Source organism: Nelumbo lutea, chromosome 6, assembly GCF_056320005.1.
Source record: "Nelumbo lutea isolate HS-2025 chromosome 6, American lotus-T2T, whole genome shotgun sequence".
In the NCBI taxonomy this organism is placed as follows: domain Eukaryota; kingdom Viridiplantae; phylum Streptophyta; class Magnoliopsida; order Proteales; family Nelumbonaceae; genus Nelumbo; species Nelumbo lutea.
Window position 1 is genome coordinate 11,922,974 of NC_142689.1, and position 13,023 is coordinate 11,935,996.

The 13,023-nt window shown below is 38.2% G+C and overlaps 1 protein-coding gene across 3 annotated transcripts; it reads right to left on the reverse strand.

The window, feature by feature from the left end:
* Positions 1–2,195: 2,195 nt before the first annotated feature.
* On the reverse strand, positions 2,196–10,296 carry LOC148847350 (NAD(P)-linked oxidoreductase superfamily protein). 3 transcript variants are annotated; one of them, XM_088949643.1, is made up of 10 exons: positions 9,733–10,116; positions 9,056–9,381; positions 8,802–8,886; positions 6,519–6,635; positions 3,775–3,839; positions 3,606–3,694; positions 3,417–3,496; positions 2,958–3,069; positions 2,602–2,721; positions 2,196–2,482 (listed from the first exon to the last, which is right to left on the reverse strand). In XM_088949643.1, the coding sequence occupies exons 2-10, from the start codon at positions 9,351–9,353 to the stop codon at positions 2,297–2,299; spliced, it is 1,152 nt and encodes a 383-aa protein (XP_088805769.1). In that variant the 5' UTR covers positions 9,354–9,381; positions 9,733–10,116; the 3' UTR covers positions 2,196–2,296. The 3 variants fall into 3 exon arrangements, with proteins under 3 accessions (XP_088805769.1, XP_088805767.1, XP_088805768.1); XM_088949641.1 differs by lacking the exon at positions 9,056–9,381 and having other exon boundaries at positions 9,733–10,296; XM_088949642.1 differs by lacking the exon at positions 9,733–10,116 and having other exon boundaries at positions 9,056–9,496.
* Between the last annotated feature and the right edge of the window lie 2,727 nt (positions 10,297–13,023).

Below are 13,023 nucleotides of genomic sequence, written 5' to 3' on the forward strand. Positions count from 1 at the left end.
TTAATAAATTATACTTTATTATTTTAAATACTTTTATTAATTTTTAATTCTTTATTTTTATTTTTCAATTGTTTAATGCATATTAATTTTTGAATTCTTCCTCTTTTTCATCAGCAGATTCAGAACCTACCGAGAGACTTCATACTCCAAGAGCTCTTCTCTAGACCTTGTGACTTATACCATTCTTTCTCAAGAGGCTCACCAGGTTTGGCTTTTTAAATTTTATTACACGGTTAACCTTTATTTATAGATGGTGATGGTGCATGATTTTGGCGGCTCTCACTTGGCAAGTGACTCAGATGCCGAGTTGGAGGTTTCCCTTGTCGGTGGCCGAGCTAAATCTAGTCGAGTTAAGTAGTTCTGCAAGAGAATAATGTTAGAGTGCCCAGATTGTTTTTACCTGAGGTGGGCACTCAGATGCTTAAGTTTGGAGAATGCGAGAGCTTAGTCGTGTGTGCCTTCTCAGAGGAGAGTGGTGCCTTTATATAGGTGTGAGGGATTAGAGACTTTCTGTAACGGGCCCTAGATTCCCGAAGAGTCATTTCTACTAAGATGGGAGAGAGTATCTCCGTCAATTATAAATCTATACGGAGAGCTAAGGTCCGTTTGATCAATTCTAATGCGGGTAGGTTGGCCTAACGGTCGAGCGTTATCACTCCGGAGAACTCGGTCTGGTAATGGATCCATGTAATAGGTTGGCGAGCATGCTTTACAGGTTGCCACTTGTACCTTGCTTAGTTCGGCCAAGCCGCAAGGGAGGTCGCTCCTTGCATGGGAGTCCCTTAGGTTGGCCGAGCAGGGGTACTTTAGGTCGGCCTTAGGCAAAGTGCTACTAACTGACTTGCCGAGATAGTTTGCTTACTCAGTGATAAGGTGTTACTTGGATGCCACGTGTTGTAATGTTACTTGGAGGGTCAAATTACTCCTCAGCGGGTGGCAAATGAAAAATGTCCATAAAGCCATGGCAATTTCAACTGATAGTTTTTAAGGGCCCTCTTTATTGTGATATTTCAAGGCTTCTTGATAATGTGCCCACTTTTTTTGATCGATATAACTCAGGATGTGTTTGTGCTGCTTTTTGCCACATTTTCATATAAGAGTGAATCTTCATGGCATTTAGAGAAAATGTTGGGTGTCTGATTTCATGTGTCAATAGATTACTTCTGCATAGTCCATTTTTGTACCAATGTTATGATGCTCATGCTCTTTAAGTCTGGAGTTGGACTCCTGTTATGAGTATTGCAGATTGTATGATGTGACCACAAATGAGATTGGAAGCACTTTGGAATCTCATCTCTCTTTTAAAAAGAATGAAGCAATCCATTTATTTGCCGTACCCTTTTACATGTATTTTCAGTGATTGGGTTTAGGATTTCTAATTTTAGTTTAATCCTCTTTTCCATTCAGCTAGAGATGGTGATCACAAAGTGTTTAAGTTACCCTCTTTGATGCTGATAGTCTGCAGCCACTTAAATAGAGAGGTAATGGGAAAATGAAGAATAACATTTCGAGTTTTTTGATGGAGAGAGGGTATATTGGATGAATGAAAAGACAAATCAAGCTTCTACATGATGCTGCAAAATGACCAAGGCCAAGGAATTTCTAGAGAAGATAAGATATATTAGCCACATCTAAAATTTGATTGGTTCTGAAGCGGGTATTCTGTTTTTCACCCTATTTGAAATCCCAAAATTTGAGGTGGAGAGCCATCCATTTACCTTTGGCTCACTTAGGCTCAATTTGGTAAGAATACAGTACAAAAACTTTGTAGTAATACTGTGCAATACAAAATACAAGGTTGTGGATTATGTATTTGTACGCTTCCCAATATAAATTTGTATTTGTACTCCTATTGGAAGCGTACAAATACAAATTTGTACAGTGCAAGGCTTTGTATTTTGTATTTTTAAATCTTTATTTGCACTGTACATAATAACATATTTGCATTTGTATTGCTTCCAGATTGAGCCTTTAGGCTGCGTTTGGTTACAGTGCAATTTTATTTGCACTAGTACAAATGCATGGGAGTACAAATAAAAAAAATGAAAATTTTGGTTTAATTTTGTTTTAGGTTTTGCTCTTTTCTGCTTCAGGTCTTATTTTACTTAATTTTTTCTGCAATGAAACAAAATAAGGTCAAAATTGAAATAAAAATAAATTAAAACTTGCATCTAAATCATTTGCATTACCACAGGTTTGCATTAGTGCAAATAAATTTGCATTAGCCCTCAATCACTTATTAATGCTGTATACAAATTCTATAATACCAAATTTGAATGTTTTTTATAAGAAAAGTTCATGCACGCCTATATTCATCTCCACAGTCACCAATAACTCTCAGAAGATCTTTTCCTCTCTTTGATATTTCTTGAATGCTGTTTACATCATCATTGTCAAGAGTAAGTGAAAATATAGCATTGGAGTCCTGAATATGTTCCGACAGACCAAGTCTAACACCTATCATTGATCCTGCCACGTCTGGCTGCAGTTCCTCCAAGCAAAACAAGAAGCAAGAAGCGTTACTCAAACGGATAACTTCAAAAGCTACACGAACAAGTTCTATGTCTATGATATGCGGATACGTAGGTAATGCAACTTTACCTGATCTAGTATGTACCTCACAGCCACAGTTGGGATTGTGACCCCATGTTTGGAAGCTATCTTCTTTAGTGTTTGAAGCAAAGCTTGGAATAGACTCCAACCTCCCCAAGCATCTACCATCTGAAAAATTTATCAATGAACCATAGAACTCAAAGCGTTACCAATTCAATTATAAGTTTATAATCTGATCCCTAAAGAAACAATCTCTGTATGCTAACTGTCATTAATTAACAAGATGAAGAAGGCATAACATGTCAGTTAGATGTCTACACAATTTTTTCTATAAAAATCTCATACCGAGAATTGTCACATTCACAACTGTGGTCAATGAAGACATATAGATGTTTGAGTAATACCCTTTTGTACTTCTGGAGGGAGGGAGTGTTTAATGGGGGACCAGCAAAAGGAATGGCTAAGTTTGTATCAAGGAACTTCTCAGACAATAGACCACCCATCACTGTTCCATACCTGCATTTTAAATTCTATAAGGCTGAGAATATACAGAGCTGTAACTTTTCAGTCATTGAATTTAATTCCTTGATAGCCACAATAATAGAATATATATGGCACACCTGTGATAAGCTAACAATGTTCAATTTAGAGGTCACCTCTTTTATAGACCATAGGCAACAAAACAATATTTTTAATGGCCCATTCAAGAGGAAAAATGAACTAGAAAACATGCTCTAGGAGTCAAAATAGCCAATTCATCTTGTTAACAAATTAGGACTACCCAAGTTGCTTTTCTTTGTGTGTGTGTGTGTGTGTGTGTGTGAGAGAGAGAGAGAGAGAGAGAGAGAGAGAAAGAGAGAGACGTTATCAGTTTAACTCCTGTAAGCTGACAAAGTTCTGCCATTTTTTGTTGGGGACGCATGTCAACAATAGAGTGTTGCACCTAAAGAAAATCCGCAAACCTATTGCATTAGCAAAGTAGTAGACCTCGTTTTGACAGGATCACAGTGGAAAGAAAAACATACAAAAGAGTAAAAATAGATGTAGCTTACCTGATTGCTAACAACTGGAATCCCATTTTCCAGGATTATTTGCAATCTCTCAGTATCGAAGTTTGTCAAAGCCACTGTCTTAATTTTACCTACATACTTCCACCAGAGTAATCCAAGCAAATCAAGAAAACATAGGTTTGGATTTTAATACAACAAAAATCAAACAAACCTTCTTCTTTCAGATCTGTAAGGTGTTTAAGTGCATCAAGGTAGCCAGGGTTAGAGTAATCCCACCTGTTTCAAATGTTAATAAATCAAATAGTTATTACAAGAAGCCATACGTATTTTAGAATATGAGGACAGTTTATGACTACACTTTCTTATATATAATGTTAGCATAAGTAATAGGAAAATTATAGGGACCCCTTGCCTGCCTCGATACTTTCACATAATGCCAAACCTCCCAAAGGTGTAAACAGTGAGTGGATTAATTACCAAAATGCTTATGAACCTTTTTGATGTTTTTTGAAGGAAAAACGAGAAAGTGGAGGGCAATGGTTTGTGGTGGCAATAGATATGGTAATACAGGATAATATGGGGATGGAGAAGGTAGAAATAATAAAGGGGAATATAGAGTTAGTAGTGGAGGCAGAGGTAAAAGTGGATGTGAGTAAATTGTCCCTAGTGGAGAAGATGTTTATGAGAATGGTAGAGAAGAGGGTGAAGGTGAAGAGAAATATTAGACAGGTGGTAGTTTGTGGGCAATGGTGGTGGAGGCAGAGTAGATGAATGCAGTGGCAGTGTTCGGGATACTGGTTGTAAGGAAGGTGGTAGAGGCTGAGACATTATAAGTTATAACATCATTTGGATGGCTGAGATGACTGATCTTTGGAGGCCATTTTGATGGATGAGATTGAATGAAGTGGTTAAGACAGGTGATATGAAGGAAGTAATGATTAAACTAGTGGTGGAAGTGGTATTATAATGAAAACATTAGAGAAAGTGGAGGTGAGTAGACTGGCTATGGTGGAGCATGTCCTGATGAGAATGGTGGAGAAGGTGGGAGTATAGGGAAGGATTAACTGGAGGTGGTGCATGAACAACAACAGAGGTGGATGAAACAAAAATGGAAGCAACGTTAGAGCCAGTGGTAGTGGCTGAAACCTTGGTACAATCATTTGGATGGCTGAGATTACTGTTTAGGGGGCTATTTTGCTATCTTAGATAGAAATCAAGGGCAGTGTTTATGTTTAATTTCAGTTAATTCATATATTCTAGGATAGATAAGATTAAGCCATTGCCATAGGAAACCACTTTGAAGGGCTAGATTGGGTTATTTTCATATACTATTTGGATGAACTAGATTAGTTGAAATATTGGTATATTACTTGGATGGTTCAGATTAATTCATTGATCTTAGGAGACCACTTTGATGGCTTAGATCTTTTGGGTAGATTTGCTACATCATTTGGATGGGCTAGAAATAGATGAACCCTTTTTACATTATTTGGATGTCTGAGATTAATTGACTGATCTTAGTAGGCCATTCTGATGTTCCAGGTCTTTGGTTTTATTTGATACATCAGTTTAAAGTATGGGCTTTTTAGAAAATTTTGTGCATTACTTGAAGGGATGAGTAATTTATATTTTGGTATACTACTTGGCTGCTTGAGTTTAATTTCACTGATCTTAGGAGACCACTTTGATGGCCTAGATCTTTGGGTGTGATTAGATGAAATCTTGGTACATCATTTGGATGGTTGAGATTAATTGACTGATATTAGGAGAGGCCATTTTGATGGTCCAGATCTTAGGTTTTATTGGCACATCATTTTACATGGCCAAGACTTCTTTAAACTTTTTGTATTTTAATTGAATTGCCAAGATTATCTAGTTACATTATTTGAATAGTCAAGGTTAATTTTTTAAAATTAAAAGACTAATTTGATAATGTAGATTTTTGGCCTTTTGGGTTGATTTGGTGTACTATTAAGACACCACTTTTCTGCCCTAGATTTTTGAGTTGATTTGGTAATATCACTTGCACTACATGGATTGTTTTTATAAATATTGATGCATTGCTTGAAGCACAGGTTTTATGACTGATATTAGGACAAAAATTTATGGGCCATGCCTTTAGCTGAAACTATTCTGCTTCCATGGATTTCCAAGATTAGTTGACTCATTTTGAGGCTCCACTTTTATGGTCTAGATCTTTGGTTAGAAGATCATGACCACAAATATTTTTTCTTAATAGTATTAAACGAAAAAGCGTAAAACTATACCATAAATCAAGATAAAGAACATTTTAGGTTTTTAGGATTGTCTGACAATGCATGGGGCATGCACATGGGAGTTTACCATCTATTCCTTTGACAATGGTAATGGAAAGGGTCATGCAACCAATATACAAAAGTATAGGGGGTAAGTGTAAAAAAGTAATATAGAAAGCTAAAAGTCAAACTCCCCAACAGCCAACATATAGGGGTTTCCTGTAATTTACCCAGGGAAATGGCTTTGATGATATGACATTGAGAAGGAAGAGTAAATATGGAAGCTTGTCTCTAGATTGGGAGACAACACCCATTCAAAGCACCTATTGAAAGGATCATGAAAACCAAAGACTCTTTCTCACATTTCATAACTTTTAAACCTGGAGAGGGTGAACATTCATTTTTGGAAAGATATCTGGTGTGGAATGAAACCTCTGTATGAAAATTTCCCTTCTTTATTCATGCTAGCACAAGACAAGGATGCAATAATAAGAGATAGTTATGCATGTAGCTTTTTGTTTGAGGATATCTCTCCCTTCCATCAATACAACCATCATTTATGAAAAAAGCATATATAAATTTATGCATGTAGCTTTTTGTTTGCAGACAGGATTCCTCATTGAGTTGATTAAGCAGGTAAAATCCAAAGCCAATATGCATTCAATTAACAAGTAGGATAACAGAAAAAGGAGATGATTACCAATGAAACTGAAGCATGTCTAAACAATCAACATCCATTCTCTTCCGTGAAACATTTATACTCTCTCGGACATAGCTACTTGTCATCTTAACGGGAGGTGGCACCCACTTCGTAAGGCTGCATCACAGAAGCGGAACATTGAGCTAATTTTATCATCCTTTATGACTGTACTTGTATATTACAGTGTTTATATCCAAGTGGAATTTCCGTTATCTCAATGGAGCACTTCATTCTTTTTTGTATTAGTTACTATATATAAAAGAATTTGTGACTACTATGAGATTAATTTAAACAAGCTCTTTACTAGCTACTTCCCCATCATATGTTAAGATACAAATCATCCATTAACTTCATTAATAGCCAGATTGAAATTGTTAAATAATAAATTTGAAACAGAATTGCAAAAAAGATCCTCATTTCGTTTTTACAACTTTACATCAGTTCATCAAATAAAATAAATTTAACAAAACCTCAAATGATAGAGGTTAGAGAATCATGGCTGAGCTTCTTCAATTGTGTCAATGTCTATCTGGATTCTAAACCAACTAAATCTCTCTCAGATTCTCAACCAACCAAATTTCTCCTGGTATTGACCATGGAACAGGGGAGGGGGAAATCAGAAAAATGTGAAATGGGTTATAGCTCAGCAGGCAGCTATAGCAAAAACTTACCAGTTTTCATCTAACATAACCCACAAGAACTAACATCCAAGAACAATGATGATAGTAATAACAGGATCCACACCCCAAAACAAATTAATTAAATGGATAGAACCCCCTCAAGCTAGCAAACTGAGCTCCACAAAACCTCATCCAACTATATGGGGTCAATTGCATGAATCCTTTTTCACCATGCTGCTCTATTTAGTGCCATGCCAATTAGGGATGCAAATGGATTGGATCGGATTTGAATCAGGGTATATTCAAATCCGACCCGACACTGTTCATGTTGGATTCGATCTGATAGGACTCGGATTTGAATTTGAATCCCATCAGTAAGTCAGATCTTTGGATCTGATCTGACCCGACTTGTTTTCTTTAAAAATTAATAAATTATTAAAAAATATACTAATTTAGATGAAGTAAAAACAAAAAATACAAGTATTTTTTAATTATTTTTATCATATATATACATGTTTTTTATAAAAAATAAATAATATAACAAATTTATAAAAATATAATACAAAAAATATATTTATAAATAAATAAGTAACGTATATATGTATTATATATATTTATATAATATATATAGGATCAGATCTCGGATCGGATAGGGGGATCCGAATACGATATTATCCAATCCAATCCTAAGATCCGAACAAGGGTGATTCAAATTCAACCAAATAGGATCGGATCGGATCATGATCCGATCCATTTGCACCCCTAATGCCAATTGATAAACCACGGCCCCTCAAATCATTTCTCACTACTTCAATCAACCCCTAATGCCAACTGATAAACCATGGCCCCTCAAATCATTTCTCACTACTTCAACCGGTATCTTTTCTGGCCTGTCCCTAGCTCTTCTAGCTAGAACCTTCAACTTGCAATAGCCAACGGATCTCTTATTATTGGTGCTGTATATGGTATTCTATGCACATCAGTAAACCATTTTTGGGGCCATATGATAACAGATGAAGTAGCTAAACTAAAAGATTATTGTTTTATTTTTTGGTTAACGATTTTTAAGGAGGTTGTGGGCTCCTTAATGGTTGAGACAGAAGTTGGGTAAATTGCTGTATCCTTGAATTTTTACTATTTAATTATTTTATCCACTAAAAAGACAAAGCAGTAAGTCATTTATCACCTACTGGGGCTACTTTACCTCACATTTTATCAAAAAAAAAAAAAAGTCAAATTACTAATTAAACAACAGTAGGTTCAAATGGGGCAACCTGTTTGAGTTGGCAAGGGCCTCTAGTTTCAAGTACAAGTGCTGTATTTGAAATTCATTTTCTTCTTTTGGTTGCTGCTGTTAAGATGGGGTCACCTGGTGGCGATTTCTAGTTTTTTTTTTTTTTTTATTGACCAACAAACATTGTGGATGGAAGGAAAAAATAAAAAAATAAATAAATAAAATAAAAGAACTGAATCATGAAACTGAAATCAAACATGCAATTAAAAGTCTAAAACTACAAATTCCAACCAAATAATTGAGTGTTCTAGACTCCAGAACACTCCCCCTTCTCTCCAGCACGCAAAAAGACAGAGAAAGACACATTATTTAGCCAATACAGAACAAATCTAAAAATCTACAACTACACAGTCAGAAGTTGGAACTCACCCTCGGATTTGATCGAGTAACTCAGGTGGGCGTTCCCGGCGGACTCTGTTGATAAAAATCCCATACAGATCTTCTGCAGGTCCATCTGCAGAACCAAAGAAACCATTAAAAAACCAATGTGCATTATGTACAGTGCACATGCACTAGCATCATCCTATTATATTCACAGTAGAAATGCATAAGCTGCCCATGTTCAATATCTAATAGTTTTCAACCATGAGAATGATTTATCAATTTTATTTCAAGAGACTAACAGATATCGGCCATGTCGAATGTGGTTAGTCCGGCATCGGCGTATCGAAGCATTGTATCAGCAGCATTGTCCTGGTCGATACTTCCCCAACCACCACTGGTCTGCCACATCCCATTCACAACCCGGCATATATCCAAGGAATCCTTCCCATTCTTCACCAGAGCTCGCCTATTTTCCACATCCTGCTCGCAGCGGAACGGCTTCCATCCGAGCTTTTTCGATTTAGAACCGATTCTTGTTTCAGTTTTGAATGATTTGAAGCTGAGGTTGTTAAAGGGATGGTGCAGGGATGCTGCCATTTTCGCCGGAGGAAGAAAAACAGAAAAGCTGCAATGTTGCAGTAAGAATGCGAGTCAAGGGTAGTGTATAGTCATTAGCGATTAATTTGTTGCTCTCCTCTCCTTCTTATCTATTCAACTGACATTCAGTTGAATGCCACGTTGCTCTTGCCTTCTAACAAGTGTTATACAGTTAAAACACAGAAGTTCGTGCAGACACCAACTTCGATATGGAACGATCTTATCCGTCCAAAGAAACAACACATCTGTGGACCGTTTGTCATATATACATAACCGTCCAAACGAGGGATGTGGACGACTCTGATTAATCAAGGAAATTGAATGAAACAATATAGAGGAAAAAAAGGGAAGTAGGGAAGGGATAGGGTAGTGAGCTCACAGTGGTCGGCCATGTCGAAGGTGGAGAGGCCGGCGTCGGCGTATTGAAGCATGGCTTCGACGGCGTCATCTCGGTTGATTCTGCCCCACCCGCCGCTCGTTTGCCACATTCCGTTGAGGATTCGGCAGATCTCCAGGGAATCGTAACCGTTCTTCACCGTGGCTCGTCTATTATCGACGACAGTCTGCTCGCATCGCAACGATTTTCTACCGAGCTTTCGCGACTCATTGCGGAACCTAGTCTTGGCTTTGGTTGATTTGAATGTGCTGAGGTTGCAGAGAAGATGGTGTGCGGACGCTGCCATTTTTAGCGAGAGAGAGAGAAGCCAAGTCGAAAGAAATGCGGGGAAACCGGTGGGGGACTGGGGGTGATTGGGTGAAGGATAAAGTAGTGTTTGGTAGCGAAGACATTTATTCAAGTGTCTCGGCCGGGTCAGCGCTTAGTCGTTTTGTTTTGTTTTTTTGTTTTTTTATTAACCCGGGCCGAGTTTGGGTTGTTCAATCAGCCCAAGTTGGAATTCGAACTACGGTTATGGAGCCCAGCTTGAAAAATTAATAAAACTGAACTTTTGGGCCTAGGCCTACCTTAAGCAGTGAAAATTTACACCCAGTTAATGTAAAATTGCGGGATAGTCGACTGAGATACCAGTCCGGATTGAGTGCGTTTGGAATTGAAGGGATTTTTTATTCTAGTCCATAAAAATTTTGACACGTTAATTTATTCTCATCTGCCTATCACTTGCAATCCAGTTCGGATTTGGTGCGTTTGGATTTCAAGGAATTTTTTCTTTGAATCCACTAAAATTTTGACAAATCATTTCATGCTTAACTGGCCATTACTTATAATCAGTTGGAGTTTAAATAAAAACTGATAAAAGATATAAAAAAATTCTACATTTTGTAACTTGCGAAAAAGACTTGCAGAGCATTCTCTGCAAAGCCTTGTGACTCAAACCTTCTCCCCCTGACCAATAACAACAAGTCTTATCAATGGCGTTCAAACTGCAACAAAACGTCAATTATAGATTTTAGCGACGACAGTAATGATATTAATGGAAAGTTTCAAACATCAAAGTGTTTAAAGGTGAATGAAACCCCAAAATACAGAAGGCAGAAACTGAGAACTAAAAGCCTAATGAACCCGCTGATTTGTGTCCAAGAATCCTTTGTAAGACTGAAAATCCTAACTCTAACTCATTTGGCAAGTTGTCAACACTGACCAAGTTAATGAATTCACTGATTTATGCCGGAAAATCCCTAATATCACTTTTTCGTATTAAAATCTGAAACCCAAGAATCCTTTGAAAATAGAAATTTTTGAGAGCCTATCATGAAAGAAAATCCTATGCGTGACAGCGTGACTACTTGAATATATTTTTCTTGAAAAGATATTTCGGAGAATTGGAGCTATTGTTTTTCCTTTCAAAAGCTTAGTATGGAGGAAGAAGAAGACGCCTCGTGTCTTGCAAATTCAAAGCCAAAACCAGGTTTGTCTTCCCATTAATGGTTGGAGGAGCAAGGCTTGAGTTGTGTTTGGATTGAGAATGTAAGGATTTGTCTTGCAAATCCAAAGCCAAAACCGTGAGGAAGGTTTTGTCTTCCCGTTAATGGTTGGGGGAGAAGGGTTCGAGTATGAGAACATGAGGGTTTTGAACTTTCTGTCAATATTTAGTTAGATTTCTTTACAAAAATTTTATATTTATCAATTTTTATTTAAAAATATTTTTATCAATCATAACTAGCAGTAAAACTTCAACCGGTCGCTGGTGATGGCTAGTCTAGCACCGAAAGACGTGTCAAAATTTTAGTGGACTTGAAGAGAAAATCCCTTCGAGTCCAAACACACTGAATCTAAAGTGCCTGCCAATGACTGAAACTTTATGATCATTAACAATATTTTTAAATAAAAATTTAATTTTTTTAGCATATTAGGGCAACTTTTGGGGTTTAATATCAATAAAAGTAATATATTTAAAAAATTCAAAAATTGGTTAACATTTTAAAAATAATATCAATAAAGGACAAAAACCTGACGCCGCTTCCGCCCACCTTTGCCTCCGACAACGTTGCCAGAGGTGGTTGGAGGCAGAGGTGGCGGTGGCGGCACTGGTGGTCATTCCTCTATCCGCCGCCACCTCTGCCTTCGGCCTCCACCACCAACGTTGCAGGAGGTGGAGGTGGAGGTGGGTCGACAACAGTGGCGGGCGGCTGCTCTAGTGAACAAATGATAAGAAGAAGATGAACAATATTTTTGCCCTTTATTGATATTATAGAATAATGTGCTTGCTGGCAGCTTCCAGATCTCTCCGCAATGCTGTTGGAGTTCAGAGAGCAAAACTTAACTAACAACGAGTTCTACGGAGGGTGCCATTCGGTCTGCTGAAGAAATTCGGATCGCAAAGCATCACAAGAAATGAAGGGCTGTGCGAGCCGAGCCCATTACCGATTTGTTCATTCTTGGATGCCCCTCCGGGAGTTGTGTCAGTGCAGACCGTAGTGTCGTCGAATCCCAGCTCATTGCCCACTAGTACCGTTGCAGGTCCGGCAAGGAAGGAAGAGGAGTCCTGGAGGGGACTTAGTATCGGCTCCACCGTCGCCATTGTGGTTGTGAATTCTGTGGTGGTTTTACCAGTGGTCACGTCGTTTGCTGTTGCTTACTACTGTGGAGGAAATTCAGGAGACAATGGTTCCATCTCCAATTCAAAAGGCAGGAGAAGAAGCAGCGGTAATTCAGGTGACAACAAGATGTAGCTAAATAATGTGTGTGGTCGTGGAGGAGGAGACAGCGATAGTACCACTGCGACAAACTGGAGCAAGCTTGTGTTCTTCGATAGGAGGAAGCAGTTTGAGCTAGAGGACCTGCTTCGGGCATCGGCGGAGATGCTGGGAAAAGGAAGTTTAGGAACAGTCTACAAGGCTGTGCTGGAAGATAGGTGCACGGTTGCGTGAAGAGGCTCAAGGACGCCAACCCATGTGCGAGGAAGGAATTTGAACAGTATATGGATTTGATTAGGAAGCTCAAACATCCTAACCTGGTTCATCTCAGAGCTTATTACTAATTTACCACGCCAAGGAGGAGAAGCTCCTCGTCTACAATTACCTCTCTAATAGAAGCTTGCATTCTCTTCTCCATGCTAATTTCTCGCTTTACCGTCTTTATTCAATAAAGCTGAGCATGGATTAACTTTTGGGTTGATTTGAATCAGAGAATCGAGGACCAGGGAGGATACCTCTGGACTGGACGACGAGGATTAGCTTGGTGTTAGGAGCTGCTCGTGGGCTTGCTCGGATT

Coding starts and splice junctions, on each gene's coding strand:
- LOC148847350 (XM_088949641.1), bottom strand. CDS start 10,036: ATGGCAGCGTCCGCACACCATCTTCTCTGCAACCTCAGCACATTCAAA. Junction 6,636..8,801: donor TTACTCGATCAAATCCGAGG/GTGAGTTCCAAC, acceptor TCTGTGATGCAG/CCTTACGAAGTGGGTGCCAC. Junction 3,840..6,518: donor GACATGCTTCAGTTTCATTG/GTAATCATCTCC, acceptor CATTTGAAACAG/GTGGGATTACTCTAACCCTG.